Source organism: Uloborus diversus, chromosome 6 (genome assembly GCF_026930045.1).
Source record: "Uloborus diversus isolate 005 chromosome 6, Udiv.v.3.1, whole genome shotgun sequence".
Taxonomy (NCBI): domain Eukaryota; kingdom Metazoa; phylum Arthropoda; class Arachnida; order Araneae; family Uloboridae; genus Uloborus; species Uloborus diversus.
Window position 1 is genome coordinate 7,033,251 of NC_072736.1, and position 20,709 is coordinate 7,053,959.

The 20,709-nt window shown below is 33.1% G+C and overlaps 1 protein-coding gene across 1 annotated transcript in view; it reads right to left on the reverse strand.

Annotated features, from left to right (window-relative positions):
- The window catches only part of LOC129223924 (probable G-protein coupled receptor No18), a 35,782-nt gene that overhangs the window by 5,092 nt on the left and 9,981 nt on the right, over positions 1 to 20,709 (reverse strand). Inside the window, exons 2-3 of the mRNA XM_054858304.1 lie at positions 10,818 to 11,020; positions 9,875 to 10,113 (exon numbers count right to left, since the gene is read on the reverse strand). Of these exons, the coding sequence (XP_054714279.1) occupies positions 9,875 to 10,113; positions 10,818 to 11,020 (442 nt within the window). The remainder of the gene's footprint in view (positions 1 to 9,874; positions 10,114 to 10,817; positions 11,021 to 20,709) is intronic.

Here is a 20,709-nt window from a genome sequence, read left to right on the forward strand (position 1 = left end):
ACTTTTCTAACATTAGAAAGATATAAAGCTTTTCGACACAACTTGCATGTTTTTACTTAAGCTGACATCGAAATGTAAGTCGTTTTTGATGATCAGTATTTAACAGATTGGAGAAGTATAATTTAGCATTCATGACTTTTTGTCAAATTATAAGCTTAAGTTTCTTCTAAAATTCAAGTGAAATTAAATCAAAAATTAATTACAAATGTTTTATTGCACCGAACACGCTACCCACAGCTTCCATGATGAGAAACAATGGAATCTACAGTACTTTGAGGGGTACATACATTTAAGCAAAGTGATTGCTTTTAGCGTTTGTTTAACATTATTGATTAAAAAAAGTTGAAACTTGTTAACATAAATTTATTTCACTTACTGTTGAGAAAACGATAATACTTCCCATTTTTAAATATATATATATATATATATATATATATATATATATATATATATATATATATATATATATATATATATATATATATATATATATATATATATATATATATATATATATATGAATGTTTGTCTGTATGTCATCCATGAACTCAAAAACTACCCGGCAGATTTGGCTAAAACTTTCACCGTTTGTTATTTTTAGTACTGGGAATGTTTATAGACCAGCTCGAAAAAAATCCGATCGATAGTTCCTTTTTTATTCCAATTTAAGTCACAATCCATTGGATAAATACGAATAAAATTATCGGCTGCAGAAATTAATTCGCGTGAAAGATCTCATTGATAAGAAGTTAGCTGTTGCCATTTTTCTTGAGTTTGAACAAATAAATTCCTTCTTTATTGTTTTATGGCTTTTCATGCAACGGGGGGATTTAAAACTTTTTCTATTTGATATTTTTAGCGATTGATTGATCTTGCAAACTGCGCGAGTACAAAATTTGAGGATAGTCACGGCTTCACTTGATACCTGGACCGATTATTATGAAAATTGCTATATATATGTATTTTTCCACGGAGAAGGTGCATAATATGCTCATTGAAGCCACTCGCCACCAGGTGGCACTGCAGAGTAGCAACTTCTGCCCCGTTCAACCGATTGTCATGAAAATCAGTATAATGATGTATTTTTTTTGTTGGCGTAGCAACGCGCGTCGGGTACAGCTAGTATGTATATATATATATATATATATATATATATATATATATATATAAACTTAAACTGCATTTTAAACCTGGACAATTCAAATAATTTAAATTAATAAATTTATTCATATTAGTTACAAACAGTTTTAAAAATTTGAATAAATTGGTTGACCATTAAAAACGTTGCAATAAGTTAAATGTTTTGGGATTTGTATTCAATTTTAAGTTTTTTCTTGTTCAAATTTTATAGTACTATTAAATATATATATATATATATCATAGTTCTTACGCATGGTATGCGTTGTTTATTATAGTTCTATTAGTGAAGAAATTCAAGGAAAAATTGAAATATTATTAAAGCATCAGAAATATGAGAGCCAGTACTGTTGCTTCAGGCTAAAGACTCACCCTAAATGCTATATTATTGAATTAGGAAGGAAATTGATTTGGCGAAAACTATTTTCTCCTCGACTTCAGAAGTGAGGCATCATCAAGTTAAAAGTCGAATAAGGGATTTTTTTTTCCTGTGCACTGAAATCTCTCTTTTGCTTTCCATTAAAACTCCATCTCAATTTTTAAAAATTACCGTCACTTAGTAATAGGACTAGTTATTATTACAACTGACTCGAAAATCGCCCGTCAAGGATAGACGGTTGAATATTTTAAAAAAGCCATTGCCTGTTTGGTGATAGTTTGATAGTTGAAATTTTAACCCTAACTCCATTTTATTAACCCTTAAATCCAGTTGATAGCGCTCATTGTTGACAATTTTTACGTTTCTTTATTATCGTAAAATAAGACTTACCAGAAAAACAGTGAACTTTCCGGATCCAGTTCAGCCCTGTCAAAATAAAGCATTTCCTTGCGTGTCAAATATTATTAAAAAAATATTATCGAATTATCATGCCGTGGTGCAAGTTTCTTTGTTGATGACGGCAGCATTACTCGATCATTCGCAATTGAGTGGTTTCTTTCAGTCAAAAGTACTACTTTTAGTCATTGAAATGGATAGAATGAGCAAAAAAAAAAAAAAAAAAAACATAGAGCCAGAAAATATTTTCATTTTCCCAACAGTTTTTTTTAATTAATTTTTTAAAATGTCCGATTTTTCAAACGAGGCGTGGTCCTGATGACGTCACAAATGATGCACTTTGCCGCATCTTTGCACCGCGTTTCCACGTTATGATAATCAAGCAGCGAATTAAAATTGCGCTCTACGCTTGCGCAACCATATCGTTCCCAATACACGTGCGTAAAGATGTGAATTAAATATTTTGTTCTGTGAATGGCAACATTGAATGGCATTTCATCATTTGTGATGTCACACGACAGAAGTGCAAACAATGAAAGCGCACCCATTTAAGTAATTTTTTAAAAATATTAAACTTAAAGAAATTATTTAAAAAATGGTCATATCCTATATTTTTAAGCATGCCCTTTCAGAAAAAAATACTTTTAAAATTTTGGAAACGACCCCATTATATGTATAAGGATTTTTATCTAATATCTGAATTAGAGTTTAGAGTAACATTTTAAAGAATACATCTTTACACGCTGGTACATTTAAATCTTTCTGATATAGAGATTGTCCTTCTAGATGAGTTAACTTTTATCTTTGTTAAGTTTTCGTTGTTAACATTTTGTTTTACAGGTGAGCCGTTTATTTAAATATTTGAATTCCATTGAATTGTAACTATTTTAACTTATTAGAGTAAAATGTGTTGTTAAATCCTTTGTGTTGATTGATCCCAATTTGCAGCGTAGAATATTTCATAATTAATGACAAATCTACATTTAATTTTATCAAATGAGCCGCGCTTATGCGCCCTAACTATAAGTCAAACAAAAGAAAAAATCCTGAGCATCCCAAAAATGTCGCTAAGAACAAAAACAGGTGAAAAATAAATAAAACAATCAGATGCTCGAATGGGTGGAACATCGTCGTATTAATGTCCTTTCATTACTGTTTCAGTTTTAGGAACAGAAAACAGTCACACAGTGATATTTCAGTCAAATACGGAGAGTGATCGAGGAAATAAATCTATTCTCTCTCACCAAACTGAAAATTGCATTGAAAGGAGCTTTTTACGATGATGTTCCACCCATTCAAGCAGCGTGACACAGGTCACAAGACGACATCCTCAAAAACCGAATTAAAAAAAAAAAACTATGGAAAAACTGGTCGACCATTAAAAACATTGCATTGAGTTAAATAGATCCCATTTTGAATTAATACTAGTTTTTAAAACAGTACGGGGCTCCGCCCCGTGCTCGCTGCCACTCACCAACCCCCGAAGATTGCATTGCAATCTTATTTTGCATTGCAATCTTATTTGATACCCAAAGATTTAAATCGTCAATTAGAAAGAAACAGATTGTCGCTTTCATATTCGTGGTCTCTAGTAATATATTTTGCTTTTTAGCTCGGGGCTTGAATTGAGTTGAGCCTAAGATTTTCCGTTAAAATCGAAACCCTTAAAATTTGTGAATAAGAAAGAAGAATTAAACGAATCTAAAAGACGTAACTATGGCAACGCCAAATAAAACATCAGTAATTTGAATGAAGATGAGATCTTCCGAATTTGATTAAAAAAGATTGTAATTTTATTTTCCTTTGGAAAAAGAAGCTTATTTTTCCAACCACAGGTCAATTAGATCTGGAGTAAAAAAGCCTCTCTTTCCAGTCGTGTCAAAAAGAAAACTGTAGGACAATTCCTTCACTTTTTACTGATAGATTTAATGAAGAAAGTAGTGCCTACATTTCAGCTAAGCCTTAAAAAAAACGAGCTAAAAACGCAAATAACTCCCGCCGTACTTACGTTAGAGCATTGAAAGAAATTACGTAGAATGCGAAAAATTCTACCCTTTCCAACGATATATAATATTAATATGTGCAAGTAATTTTTCACTCCTTTAGTAGGCAATCTACGCGAAATTTAGCTTAAAAAATAATTACAAAAAAAAAAAAAAACTAATTCGAAATCTAAAAATAAACCCCCCGTGCAAACCACCGGGGTCATAGTAATTTTGTACAAAATTTCATGGCTCTAGGTGGTATGGGGTCTCCTGGAAGCAGGCCCACCACAGACTTCCTTCCAGAATTTCTTTGAAACCTGACTTTTTTTTAATATTAGGAGATATTACTACTCTTATTTTATTCTATCACTAAAATGTTCGGTTATTTTTAGATCACATTGAATATGTAATAACTGCTACGTCAGGAGTGCCCACCTCCCCAAGAGCAAGGACGCATCCCTCCCCTAAATATTTCGACTCCCCCCCCCCAAAGAGCAATAGTCAAACAAAAAGAGAATAATACCCCTCAAAACAACCCCTATTAAAAATTTCAATGTCGCAGTCTGCGCCATGACCCCCCTCCCCTTAGGTAGGCACCCTACGCGATAGTTTAAGAACGTGCAAAACAGTTGAAGTCCATGTTGCTCTATGCATTTGTATTGCTTTTAGAATTCCTTTTCATTTTGATTTTAAAAGTTAAATCAGAAAATCTTAATGGAGGTAAAAAACATCATTGCAAAAAACATTTCTGCATCAAAACTGAACTGAAATAACATAAATAATAGTTAAACGAAAACTTTTGTATTAGAAGGAAACGTACATGAAGAGGAATAAAAATATAGCAAACCACAGCCCATTTACTCCGTGAACATTGGAAATACCTAGAAAGGTAATTAACTCAATGTTACTCAAAAGACACGGCGAAGAAGGGGGTGGGGGAGGGAACTACAAAACCCAAAAAACAACTGCGGTAAGAAGGCAACAAAACATAAATGTAACTGAACTGGTAAACAATAATAAAAAAGCACATGTGAGGCAATAAGAGAATTAAGCAAAGAAAGAAAAAAGAAAAAAACGCAATATCGGAAAAGAATTCGAAAAAAGGAAATGCCGAGGGACAAGAAAAGAACAGTTTGAAAAAAGATTGTAGACGAGAATAAACACTGCGGCAATATAAGAAGTAGGAATAAGATGGCAGTAAAAATGCAGTGAAAATGACTACTGAGGCGAAGGAAAGAACTAACTTTGAAAGAAATGGAAATATCATAATTGGAATCTTTAAGTAGAGCATTGCAAGGATTAAGATAGCACGTTAAGGAACTGTATGTAGAAAAAGGTACAGACATTGAAATTAAAATATGCTTAACAGAACCTTTTTATAGAACTACTAGTGGTACCCGCACGGCTTTTCCCGTAGTAGAAAATTAAAAGGTCATTTGGTTCGCATGAATTTTTACAAATAATGGATGATGAATTTTTCGCAGATATTATGTTGATTTGCTCGTCTATGTTATGATAATTCGCTCGTCTATGTTATGGTAATTCGCTCGTCTATGTTATGGTAATTTACTCGTAAATGTTATGGTAATTCGTTCGGTAAAATATTCTTAAAATTGGAATAGAAAAAGAACAAAATTGAATTTTCGAAAAATCGCTTTGAGGTGCTCACCACTATGCTACGAACTAGTTTTGGGCCAAATATCTTGAAAATCTGCCCAACGGTCTAGGCGCTCTGCACGTATCAGACAGAGATCTAGACGTACAGACTTTCAGCTTTATTATTAGTAAAAACATAGATGACATAAAAGAAAATGTATGTAACCACTGCGATGAATTTACATTACAATTATGTTTCCCATCACTGTAGTTGCAGTTAAGTCGGCATTAATTTATAAAAGTTTTGCTTTACTGTTAATACGTTCTTACTAAAAATAAGTGGTATGCTGTGCAAATACCCTAAATAAAGCATTATTTGGTCTCCTTTTCTTCCAGAGAAGATGAAGTTAATGCGCACGCACACACACGCACACACACACACATACAGACTCACACACACACAGTTATGCAATCAAAACAACATACCGTATTTAAAGTGAAAAGACAGTAGCAGCATCAGTTATTTACTTACTTATGCTATGGTAAAAAATGTGAGACAAAATCAGAATGACTACAGTAGACTCTCTGTTCTGAACACTCATGGGACTGAACATAAGTCTTCAGAATATGGGGGTGTTTATTAGACAGGGAGTCGGAATCAATGCAGATGTACTCCCGGCGGCCATCAAAATGTGTTCAGAATATCGGGGTGTTCACATTAGAGAGTTCAGACAGTGGAGAATCCACTGTAGTCTGTTCGTAAAACTTTCATTTTGAATATTAACGTAGGACATGACTTTTGATGGTTTAGTTAGAGAATCTTTAAAACACATTTAATTGAAAATCCTTTCAGAAGTTCTTTTTGAAAAAGAATATAGTAATGACAACTTCTAATTTATATTCGTCACAGCAAAAAAAAAAAAAAAAAAGTATTTGTGCACATTCTTGCATGAATGGAACTAAGCATAAATGCAACGTATGGCCTGTTGTACTATGCCCTTGTAACTGCATATGAAAATTTACAAAAGAATTAAACCTGAAGAGAATGCGGGATTGGAATACAGCGACCATAATATCTGTTAGGGAAATGTTGGTTAAGGATATAGTTTCACGATGTTGAGCGATATAAAAATACATTGTATTTTTCTTCTAACTACAATCGCATGGCTTTCGTTGTCGTAGATAACGAAGTTTTTAAACATATCAAAATAAATGTCATCTCTGATCTTGATTTTCAGAAAAAGGTACATGAACCTGTGCAAATTAACATTGACGGTATAGGGGATACCGACTCCCCTTAAGTTTAATATTATTTCAATTTGAGGCTCCAAAAATTTATTGTAACGATCAAATAATTTTTTAATGCTTAAAAATAACTTTTCATCCTCCTCTATTTTTATACATGCTCCTGAAAAAATCAACATTGTCCTTAAAGTAAACGAGCCTATGGATGGTAACTTAAAAAATAATTAAAGCCATGTTCAGCTTTCAAAATCATAAAAAAAGAAAGTGGTGTACAAGTACGTTAATATAGTATGTACCTATATATATATATATATATATATATAAAGTATTGCGTGAACAAAACTAATGAGAGAAAATGCAGTGCCTTGTCATCTTATACCATTCTTGTGAACGTTCGACATTGCACATAATTGCAGCTTTATAGATACAGAAGATATGTGCACTGGGTGACCTACAAAAGATCTTCTCACAAGAAAGACAAAACCCCAACTACATAGAAGTATACGTTACGCTTGTATTTTCAACATTTACTATTTTAAACTATTTTTGTGAAGGATTTGAGAGAGAGAGAGAGAGATCTAACACCAAAAGCCCATCAGACAAAATCGTCTAGCAATAAATTGACGACAAGGAAGTTAATGAACCTGTAGCATTGCTTAAACAAAACTGCTAAGCGCAAATACAATGGATATTGTGTTTTATCACCCTCATAAACGCTCGACATTGCCCAAAATTGCAGCTATAACGAACCTGAAATATGTGGGTACACGTAACCTACAAAACATTTTTCTCGCCCGAGAATCAAATTACGTAGAATTAGACATTGCACCTAGAGTTTCAGCGATCGATGTTTAAATATATTTACGTTTTAGAATGCAGAATTATCTCATTGAACGCCTTTAAATACATTCAATTTACTTCAACAACAACAAATAAAGGTGTCTACAAAAATAAATACATATATAAAGTAATTACATTTTAAATTGCATCAAAATGAGGGGAAAAAAGCATTAACATAACAATAGAACGCATCTGAATATATGTTCTTTTCCCAATAACATCTAATTTATGATTGTGTTACGGCAGAAATTTCTGCTGTGTAATGTCATGCAATAAGTGCAAAGCTGGCGTTTTCTTCGGTATTTGATATTTTACTGATGTACTTCAACAAAAGTAATGAACAAATAGACATTTTTCACTTAATGTTGATTCTATATATGTTTGTACAGAGATTAGTATATTCAGTAAATTACCGCCCATTAGCCAGGGCTAAAGCAGAAATACAAGAATGGTTTTCCATCTCCAGCTCAGTCACTTTCCTATGCCGGGCTGATGAGTGCTAATAAGCACGAAACTGCAGTACTCGGCTGGAAATGACTGAGCTGGCGATATATTTCAGAGATTAGTAGTATAATATTATTTAAAAATGTGTCAATAACTGTGTAAATAAATGTGAATGGATTGACTGTTAAATTTCCAAGTAATGTATTAAAATCATAGCCAGGATTTGTGAGATATAGTAAAATGTTTCAATGGCTTAAACGTTTAAGTGATACCAGATCGTCGGAGTGTATTCTTTACTCAAATGATGAAACTCGAAGTACGACTGCGCTTAAAGAGGGAGTCTAATGAGAACTATTTTTACCGTGTGCCCTTTTAACAACCGCTAATTATCATGACAAATTCTGTTTAAAAGTTAGCGAATGCAGTTTCGTTATACCTCATTTTAAAAAGGAAGTACCGTGCTTCAAATAAAAACGGAATTCAAACTTCAAGTTCGAAAATTATAAAAATAAAAATCAGTTAAAAAAAAACATCCTTACGCTCAGGTATTAAGCAAACTGCCTATAAAACGCAAAACAATCACGTAAACAACTATTTTAAGTCTCCTAGGAGTCCTTTTTGAGGCGGAAATCATAACAAAAGCTTTAGAAATTTGCAGAAAGGTCAATTGTTTGTGCTTTTGAAATGTAAAAAAATACTGCAATTTTGGTTGCATGAAATAACAAATAATAGAAGATCGCGACTTGATTATGTAAAATCAGATTAGGGATCAATTGAATAGAAATAAAAATTTGAAGTTAGAAAAAATGTTATGATAAAATACTATGAGTACTACACTCAACTGTAGGTTTATGTATTGGAATTAAAATACATACACATATTGCTGTTCAGGTGGAACATTGACGTAACTTAAAAATTAATTGAAAATGAGTTATTGTCGTCACTGGCTCCAAACGTGGTTACCTCATTTGGAGGAACAATGACAGATTTGTTTTTCAATTTTTTGCTACCTGGGCAGCAACTCAATTATGTTTCCTTGTATGAGGAAAGGAATAAAATAAAAATAATTTTGTACATTTAGTTCTCCTCTAAAATTACACTTTTTCACAAATGCATCAATGTAACACCGAAACAGTGATGTGTACTACTGTATAATCGGGATCATAAGACCTGACAGAATTTATATAGTACCTGTAATTTATATAACAGTCAATACATTGCTTTAAATTATAGACAAGGTACCAACATTTAGATTACGCCAATACCATTAATTGCCGATTCAGGATTGGGTAAAGGTCCTTTTAGACCAAAAAATTAGCTTATAGATGAAAACACATATATTGCTTTTTTTGCGTAATCATGATATTTTGCTTTTAATCAATACCGCTTACAAAGGCCAATATTATTTGTTGCTTTAAAAAGTAGGTGGTAAAAACCATTTATCCTGTGTATTATAGAAATTAGAAGTTTGTTTTACAGCATTTATACTCAACACCTAAACCACTGCTTCCTTTTTAACCTTTTAAAGGTACTATCAACTAGTATTACAAGTGAGGCAGGTTTGTGTTTCATTAAGTTGTCCATCAAGGAGGATAATGATACATATTTGAACCATCCACCAAGGAGGATAATGATACATATTTGAACCATCCATCAAGGAGGATAATGATACATATTTGAACCATTCATCAAGGTGGATAATGATACATATTGAACCATCCATCAAGGAGGATAATGACACATATTTCAACCATCCATCAAGGAGGATAATGATACATATTTGAAACATCCACAAACGTAGTACATTTGAAATCCAAGGAATTAAAAACCAAAAAAAACTTTAAACGCTCACCTGTGACATTTGCATAGCATTTTCTTCGGTCTGCACCCCGTCTTCTGGCACTTTGAGAATGCGTTGGTGATCAGCATTGTGCATGGACATGTCCCCCAGCGTGGAAGAATTGCTGTCAGAGCCGTGGTTCTCTTTGTTGTCGTCCCCCTGTTGCATCAGAACAGCCTGTCTCTTGCGCGCCACCGCAAAAATGCGCCAGTACACGTACACCATGATAATGGCAGGGATGTAAAAAGAACCTGTACATAAAAGGAGGAAATTAAACGCAAGATAAGGGATTTTTTTTTTGCAGTTAGAAAACATAACATCAAAAATGATTTTTATTTAGGGAAAGCGGTACCCTGAATACGTGTATTGTTTAATTGCCAAACTTTGTGTACCTTTCTCTCAAAAAGTTTAAATGATTGAAGTTCATAATTTTCACACTGTTTTTTACGATATATCTAAGGGCATACCAAAGTGAAATTTTAAGGCAAATTTGTTTATTTCATAAAATTTATAATTTTTTTTTTATCAATAGTCACGTTTAAAATACATTAAGACCGTTTTCGATTATAAAAACAGCTTTTTAGTATAAAGTCTTAAAGCAAAATATTCACTTTAGTGTTATCATGTACGTAGAAATAAAATTTATTGAAAATTTCAAAGTAATATGAAAAGTATTTTTCTGGAAAACAGAGCACAAAATATGAAATCGACTGTAAAACTATGTAAAACTCTACGTACATTTTAATGCATTTCTGCCCCATTAATATCTAAATTGAATTATTTTTCATTTACATAGAAATATGAATTTGGTGTCACTTGGAAGGTCTTGATTTTAATATTTTGAATATAAAAACTGAAAAAAAAATCTTAAGGTTTTAGGGTATCAATTCTTTTTTAAAAATATAAGAATTTCGAACGTGTAACTTGTTAAACTTTGCTTCGTTCCTTTACTTACCTAATGCAGAAAAAACGACATATCCCACATTGCCGATGTACACGCATTTCGTGTCGTTTTGTGATTGGCTACGATCGTGCCATCCAAATATGGGTGGACACGTGATTGCGCCACTTACTGACCACACAACTGCAATCATGATTTTAGCCAATCGCCTGCTGCGTTTCACTGAGTATACCAAGGGGTGAGTAATGGCGAAGTACCTGAAACGAATAGGAAATGCGTTAAGAATTTAAAAAAAAACGTACGTTTGTACAGAAATACTGAAAGAGAAAATCGACATACCTAATCAAAGCAGAGTTTTCAACAAATCGTAATAGTTTTTAAATTCTTGAGCTAATATTATTTGGTTTTTTTATTCATTAAACAATGCTGTGTTAAAACTGCGGGCAATTAAGCAGTAGTATCTGCAGAAATCAGTTTTTGAGATATTTGAAGAAATGTATGTTGGATTCAATGCTAACAATAAGGAAATGTTAGAATTAGACTTTTTTCGCACCTTTTTTTCAGCGGAAACCAAATAAGAATGCTTGTACAAAAAAGCTAACGTACAGTAGATGACAAAAATGCAAAAGGAACAGAAAAATCTGCATTTACTGCCCTTTACCCTCCCGCGGCAGAAAAGTAGTACAGTTTAGAAACTTTAAAAATGGACAATACTGCGGAGGCAAAGATGGCCCGCATGATTCAAGTATTTTCATGTTTTAAAGAGTTTTGTCCAGTAAAAACTCGTTTTAAATTTAAAGGGTCTAAGGACTTTTAGCCTTCAAAATCTTCGACTTTCCGGAAAAAAATATATGCTACGCATATTTTAATTCTGAACAATTTGATACCTTATTTATTACCATACACAAAAAACTTTTCAAGTTATCCTAAAAATGCGTAACCTCTCGCCTAAGAGATTTATGTTAACAGCAGCTGTTTAAGCATCTTTTTCTCAGGTACCGGTTACGCCGGTTTTCTCGTTTTGCGCGCATATATCTCAGAAAGCTTCTTATATATTTCCGTAAAACTTTTAATGTATGTTTATCTGGTTTATATTTATGACCTGAACCTAAATTTGTTTATTATTTTTAATTTATTTATTTATTTACTATTTTTTTGTTTTGAAATTTTATAAGTCAATATCAAAAATTTCCAAAATTTTGGGCAAAAATATTTTTTTTTAAATATTAACTTTCATTTTTAGTTAAAATTTAGGTTCAGATCATAAATATATACCAGACAAATATGTATGAAAAGTTTTGCGGAAATATATAAGAAACTTTCTGAGATATATCATGCGCGCAAAACGAGAAAACCGAAGAAAACGTCACCCGAGAAAAAGAAGCTTAAACAACTGATGTTAAAATAAATTTCTAATCGAAAATTTTGAAGGTTAAAGATCCTTAGACTCCTTAATCAATTTAGATTATTTGCATTTGAGTTACCTTGCACTGTAAACTTGTACGGTTCAGAAACGTTCCTGGAAAATAATGGGCTGCTGATGTGCTTAATTTCTGCCAGTAACATATCTTACGAAAAACAAGAACGTTTCCCGCTAAATGTCAGTAACCTTTCAAAAATTATCTTTGAAGAACTCGGAAATCTCCCCGAGTAAAGCCAGTTACGTCTTGGGCAACTTCAAGAGAAATTGAGTCGGCCTAATTTAATTGATTAGAACCTTCCTAAGTTACCAAGAAAGCTTCAGAAGCACTGATGCAGTCATGGCTAAAGTTAAGACAGAATTGCAAGTAAGAACCTAGCATCTCCGTTGCATGCAACTCTTGATTTGCAAAGCTGCAGCTATCCAGTAACCTTTTCGCTCTCATTGAGAGCTTAGTCAGTCTGGACGGAACGTAATCGAACTGAAGCCGATACACTTGTTAACACGCTCAGCCAATCTTTAAACTGATAGCTAAAAAATATTTTTCACAACACTGAAAAAGGCAACTTGTATTAGTGTAACTTGTAGCAATGGGATTGTTTCCTTCAGTCAAAAGTAGTACTTTTTGTCGCTGAAATCGATAGAATAAGCAAAAAAAAAAAAAAAAAAAAATAAGAAGAATAATTATTATAATAATAATAACATAGACCCAGAAAATACTTTCATTTTCCAAACAGTTATTTTTTAATTAATTTTTTCAAATGTCCGATTTTTGAAACAAGGCGCGGTCTTGATGACGTCACAAATGATGCATTTTGCCGTATCTTTCTGCCGCGATTCCACGTTATCATAATCAAGAAGCGAATTAAAATTGCGTTCTACGCTTGCTATCAACCATATCGTTGCCAATACACGTGAGTAAAGATGCGAAATAAATATTTTGTTTTGTGAATGGCAACAAAGAATGGCATTTCATCATTTGTGATGTCATCGGACAGAAGCATAAACATTGAAAGCGCGCCGATTTAAGAATTTTTTTTTTTAATATTAAACTTAAACAAATTATTTAAAAAATGGTCAGATCCTATGTTTTTAAGATGCTCTTTCAGAAAAAAAAACGTTTAAAAGTTTGGAAACGACCCCATTCAGGAAACTTTCTCGCAAATATACTTGATTTTACGAGGAAATAGATGATTTTTTTTTTTAAATCAGTGTGTCTGCTTATATTCACTCATGTTTAGTCATCTAAAAGTAATTTCAGTTTAGTCAGTTTAGATTGATTTCCGAATTTTAACCTTTAAGCACACGGATCGTTTGAAGTAACATAAGAACACGGGTGGCGTACTCCGTACCCCAACCGTGCTTTAAAAGATTTTCCTATTTAATACAATGTCTAGTAATGTTGAAGAAGGAGCAAAGATGCAATTGAAAGAACAGACGCACACAATTATAACGAATACGATCACAATGATGTAACAAATGATAATGACATTTAATTTGGGAATTTCACGAATATACAAAATATTATTATTATTTTTTAATATATACATATAAATGCTAATTTAGTCAATAACACAACTCGTTGGAATTGTTAAACAGTTATTGCAGCTCTCACAATTGCATTTTGTTAGTTTTATATGCTGTTTGCATACAAAATTGGAACATTCACGTGTGGTTTCTATGAAAAATAATAAAAAAGAACAAGTCAAAAAGACAACTTTCGACTTTAAACACAAGTACGTCACTTAAAAGACCTTGGGAAAAGGGTAAATAATGGCCAGGTATTGATCAAATGACTATTCTGAAATTTCTAGCTGCCTTCTCGCCGAGTGACGTCACTCAATACGCCGTCCGTATTTTTAAAGGTAAAAGAATAATTCCTACATCTAAAATGAAGCACTAAATTAGTAATCAAAAAATAAACCCTCTCAACAATTAAATAAAAAACATTAATTTGAATTTTGACATCTTGAATTCAAATTATGTTTTTCGCAATCACGATTGTGGGGGGGGGGGGGGGTATGTGGGTTGGTGTGTATGGGGTATGTGTGTGTAGGCATGTGTGTTTGTGTCTGTGTGCAGGCATGAAAGTGTGGGTAGTTTTGTGTGTGTGTGTGTGTAGGGTTTTGTGTGTGTATATGTGTAAGTGTCTGTATGTATGTGTGTGTGTGTGTGTAGTTGTGTATGTAGGCGCGTGTGTGTAGGACATGGATGCAACCTGGAGACGGCTTTCGCTATAGGAGCAGCAGCGTGAGGAGCCCGCCTGTCCACGGTGATGGTGCAGAGGGTGGCGGTGGGAAAAATCAAAGGAACGTCAAAAACAGTCAAATGAAAGCAATAAGCAATCGTGATTGCTCAAAAAACCGAAAAATACCGAAATAAAAAGCATTAGTAAACAGTCAAATTTGAGCAATGTTTATTGTATTTGTCCTGGGTTTAGTAGGAAATATTTCAACGAATCAAATTTAATTTACCTTTCTGGAGAAAAAAAAATTACGATATTTAACTACCTTTATTCACAAAGTAATAGTTAAGATAATAAGAAAGCTTCATACTAGTTTAGAAACTGTAAACTACGTACGAGAACAGCTTCGAAAAACGGTCTTTCATTTAAAAAAATGATTTACGTTTTATTTGGCTTTATTTCCCGCCCTATCAGGAGCTGGTGATCAAAATAAAGAAGGTGACGTGAACACAATAATAATTTAATGTCCCTTCCCACCCAACACAACGTCAGGTGTTGCAACAATAATACCCATGTTTCATTTTGTTGCCTATGCTGTGTGATGTTGTTCTTTCGCCCCCAAATGGCTTATAAAAGAGTCTGTTTTCACATTAACTTTTGCTGTTATGAAAACTTGGGCACTGGTCGTTATCTCTTAGGGCACATTAAAAAAGGTAATAGAAACATTTTGTTTTCTCAAGAAAGAAATATTTTTAGCATTTGTTTCCAGTGATAAGAAATGTAGCTAGGCGACTGTACTTAAGGACAAAACATCAACTTAAAAACGAAAGAAATGGGGTATGTCCAGAAAATTATCTTGACCTAAGAAAAGAGAAAATAAAATTGAACAAAGACAGTAATATAAAGAAAGACCTATTGTTTAAAATATAAAAATAAATGGTTTAAAAATTAAAGATTTTTTTTTTTTTTTGCATTGATTGTTGAAATAAATAAATTGCAAACAAACGAGGCATTTTTGTTTTTATAAAACTAAGTATTTATATTTATGTTTAAATTAAATGCAAAAGATTAATTTTGTGGCGCTCGGAACTGTGAATTTTGTCTCTTACTCGTGTTTTCCGGTTACAAAGAATTACTTTAAAATGTAAAAAAAAAAAAAACGTAATAAACATGGGTATGTAAATACCACTTATAGTAGGCTTTACTAAGATTGCTGCTTGGGCTAAGAAACGCGTCATGTCTTCTTATCGAAGGAGTTATATGTAAATGTGTAAGAAATATAGCTTGAAATATTCTGAAAATTTAATCTATTTCATTAAAATCCAAAGTTTTCAGACATAAATTTACCATAAAAATGTATACACTTGTTTAGTAGTTAAACGAAGTTCTTCAATGCAAGGAAATGAAGCTATACAGGTGAAATAGCTACAATGTAAAACAAATCCGGAAATGTTTCTGAATATATGGGGCAGCAGCGGTTCATAAAATTAAAAAAATATTTCCGAGTATTTCGGATTTCCTCTTTCTGTAATTTTCAAAAACGTTTTTGAGCACTTCGGTATCTACTTTCTGCAATTTCCAAAAACGTTTTTGAGTATTTTGAAATCTTCTTTATATAACTTTCAAAAACGTTTCTGAATATATTGCTCAGATGCCGTTCATGACATTTTCAAAAACGTGTCCGAGTATTTCGGAATCCTCGCCGCAAAAATCAAATATGTTTCCGAGTACTTTGGAATCTTTTTCTGTAATCTTTTCTTTTTAAATATAAATTTTAACTCTAATGTTAACTATACAAGATCATAACCAACGCTAACGTCCTTAAGTGAAGCTTAAAACTTGCCCCATACACTCATGCCAAAAATTAAGGTCACAAACATGTTGAAGAAGAGAATATCCGAAGTATGGACTGGCGCTAGAGGTGTCCGGTTCCCAATCCTAATTATTGAACACGTTTGGGATGGTCTAGAAACAGCAATTGCACAGCGTAGCCCCTCCCAATGCCCTCCAATAGAGTATTAGGAGGCTCGTTTGGCCTGCGCATCTGCGTTTTTGGTAAAATGGGCTTTGTTGCCCCCGAGCATTTATTAACACCCTCATAAATAGTATGAAAGTTCGTTGTGAAGTTTGTATAGCAGTGCACGGTGGTCACACTCTATATTAAACAGACTTTTCCCGATGTAAATACTTCATCTCTTATTTATTACACTGTAAAAAATTTCAGAAACGTTACTGAGTATTTCCGTGTAACGTTTCAGGATTTCAACGGTTTTTATCCACTTCCTGGAAATATCAAGTATCATTGTCAAAACGTTTCCTGAATGGCTACAAGTTGCAGGAATGCAGACTTCTCTCTGCTGTAAAAAATATTTATAGCTCCCAGTTTAAAGATTAACTGAGAGTATTTATAAGGTGTATCGACTTAGGGTTTCATTTACGGGTTGTCCGGACTGTTTAAGCTCCTAAAGGGAACGAAAAAGTCTGTAGACTACTTAGCTTTGCAAGAATTGCAATCATTACTTGCAATTCTGGCTTAGCTTTGGCCATGATTGCAATACTGCTTATAAAGCTGCTATGTTATCCCTGCCTAAGATTACTTTAAAGTTCTAGAGACGCGACTGGCTTTAAACGGGAAGATTTCTGAATTTCTCGGATAGTTTCAAGGAGGTTACTGAGTTTTAGAGGAAAACATTCCTGGTTTTTGCGAGATATGTAACTGGCAGAAATTGGGCACATGAACTGCCCATTATATTCCAGGAACGTTTCTGAATCGTTTTTACAGTGTATTTATCACTTTTTGATACACCCTGTTTCTCAATCCCCAATTATAATCTCTTCCATGTTGTTATGTTTATGAGTTCTTTCCCCTATTGTAATACACCACTGTGCTAAATTTCGTATTAACACAGCAAATAGTTCTTCAGTTTTCGCAGATTTTATGTTTGTGACACTAATTTTGGACATAAGTATACACTGTAAAAACGATTCAGAAACTTTCCTGGAAAATAATGGGCTGCTGATGTGCCCAATTTCTGCCTGCAGGAATCTTGCAGGAATGTGGGGCAGTAATTTACTTGCGTTGGAAATTTCACAACCAGACTTTTGTGTGTCATTTAATTTCTCGTTGAGATGCATCCGAAAATGCAATAAAACGTAGGTAGAACACTTTTATTAAGTAACTAAACATAATGTGTAAACAATCTCGGTGCACCTGACCTGAGTTTTCAGGTAACGACTGCCGAAGCACAATGTGCGAGTCCTTTAACAACTGCGATGGCGCCACATGCGCATTACTTCTAGAGTTGAGATGTAACAGAATGTTTTCCGCTAAAATTCAGTTACCTTCCTGACATTAACCGGAAAGCCTTCTGACAAATTCACACATCTTCCCGTTAAAAGCCAGTCGTTTCTGGAAATTTAGAGTTCTTTTAGGAAGGTATAATATAATATCTTGCCATCTTCCTAATTTATCAAGGAAGTTCCAAGAGCATTATCGGAAACATGACTAAAGCTAAGCCAGAATTGCAAGTAAGTAACGAAAATTTTACTTCCCTGCAATTCTTGCAAAGATACTGTTATACATACTTATTCGCTCCTTTTGGTAGCTTAATTACCATGGATGGGCCGTAAGTGAGCTGAAGTCGATACACTTTATAAATACGCTCTGTTAATCTTTAAACTGGGAGCTAAAAATATTTTTCACAACCGTGAAAAGTCTGCATTCGTGAAACTTGTAGCAATTAAGGAATTTTTTTGAAAGTGATGCTTGATTATTCCAGGAAGTGGATAAAAACCATTAAAATTCTGAAACGTAACACGGAAGTACTCAGTAACGTTTCGGAACTTTTTTACAATATATGCTCAATAGCACAAGAAAAGGAGCCAAAGATCTTCGGACCAAATATTCGAAACTAATTTCAGGGAATGAACAAAAGTAATACTGCTGACGTATGGAAACTAGCCTTCTCTATTCTATATAAATAAGGATTTTGAAAAAAAAAAAAAAACTACTTGACTTAAAACCTCTTATTTGGCACTTTTTGCAACTTCTTGTCATTTAATTCGTTTAAAAAAGCAGCACTTGGATTCCTTAACACAGTTTAAACTCAGAGAATTTTCTTGTAACGCATGTAATATCAAATTGTTACTCTAAAATCTAATTACTGATGACCTCAGAATAACAGAGCGGAAACTAGCAACACATCACAAATAGATGCATTATTTTAAATGGCTAAGTATCATTATTATTTATGCAATATGCATTAAAATTAGCTACAAAATTAAACTACTTTCTTAACTAATTTTGAAAAGTTACAATTTGCAGCCGGTCACATTTTTGCATCGGTTTATCTTTAACTAGCTGCGTTGCCCGGCTTTGCCCGGTCCACCTTGAAAATAAAAATTGTGTCAAGTGACGTATATTCAACAATCAGGCTTAAAAAATAAATAAAAAAACATTATGATTTCCCTTCCAAACAATGACGTCAGATATTAAAAATTTTAATAAATTAAATCCAGAAAGACGGATTTAAAATGCGTAACCATGAAAACACAAAATAAAATAAGTTTAAGGAATTAAAATGCAAAAGAAAATCGTTCACAATTGGAATGTAATCAAAATTTCTTAACCTTAATTTAAAAAGGCTTGTACTTTTTTTTCCTTTCGAGATAAAAGCTTATTTTTTCGACCATAGGTCGAGTCAGATCTGGAGTAAAAAAAGTCGCTTTTTCCAATGGCGTCAAAAATAAAGATGTGGGACGATTCCTTCACTATTTATTCATTTATTTATGAAGAAAGTTGTGCCTAAATTTCAGCTAAGCCTAAAAAAAAATCGAGCTAAAAACGCAAATAACTCCCGCCGTAATAAAGTTAGAGCATGGAAACAAATTGCGCAGAACGCGAAAAATTCGCCCCTTTCTAACGATATGTAATATTAATATGTGCAAGTAATTTTTCACCCCCATGTTTGAAAACTAATGTGAAAATTGGACGTAAATTGGAATAAAAAAAGAACTATTCATCGAATTTTATTCGAACTGGTCTGCAAAACTTTTCAGGACTTTAAGGAACAAACTATAGAAATTTCAGCGCAATAGGCCGGGTAGTTCTCGAGTTTTGCGAGTTCAAACACACAGACGCTTTTCGGGGACTTCATTTTATACTATGTAGAGATGTACTTCGTCCTTGTCAAAAAATTTCTACTTCCTCCCCCCTTTTTTTTAAGGTTCATTCCTTGTGTGATAACAATTTTTAAAAGCAGTCAACATTTTTGATGTGCTCTTTGCTTCGAAATGTTATCTATTATCACAACGTTTCTTCTTCAAACGAACCTAAAAAAAATCTTTTGTTTTATACAACTTCCAACCACGAACAATATCATAAAAATAAACTTTTTATAACAAATAAGTAAATAAATATAAAATGAGGGGAAAAATCTTGCCTTTGTCTGAAACGATTGCTTCCATTTTTAGAGGATAATTTCGGAGTTTTGGAGATTAACTCAAACAGTGGTGAAAGTGGAATTGAGGGGTGAAATGGCTTTTTGAAAATGAAGCCCAACTCCAGTTTCATCTCCGGAATTCGATGACTTAGGTTTACGGACGGCGATAAAATGAAGATATTAGGACCTGGAAAAATGCCTTTATTTGGCAGCACTAAAAACAGCACGGCAGAAAGTAGCTGTGATAAAAATATTTTTTCTCTAAATAAACTATCTGGGTTGTTTTTTTTTTTTAGTTTGGAGCAGAGACACTGGAGTTTAATGAAGTTATTTTTGTTGATGATTGCCTTTGTAGAAGCAAATAATCATTACGGTCATAATGATCATAAATAGGTATTAAAAAGAGACTTAATGGAATGACCACCATGCGATCCATGAGATAATTATCATTTTCAGGAATATGAGTATTACCACTTCAAGGGGCAGTTTTTCCCCCACACATTTTTGAGGATACTGTAAGATATTTTAGCCGTCGATTAAATCTAACGTTTCTCAACGTTTTACGGAGACCTTTTAAAAATGTCTTTGTTCCAGAAAAGCCTAATTCTCACGTACTGATATTTCTTTAAAATATGTATTTAGGGATCAATATTTTTATTAAATAAGTAATTGCAGAAAAAAACTCCCTTTATATGAAGCAGTTAGGTACCGAGGGCCTCGTTTTTTGAGGAGAATTCCATACATTTAGCTATAAAACATGTTTTAGTTAATTTTTTTTTTCAGTTTGGAGGTTTTTATAGTTTTCTGATATCTAGAGAAGATTTGGACACGGAAAGTTTCAAAAAAAAAAAAAAAAAAAAACTTTTTTTGCAAAAAAAAAAGGGGTTTTTTGCTAAAAAA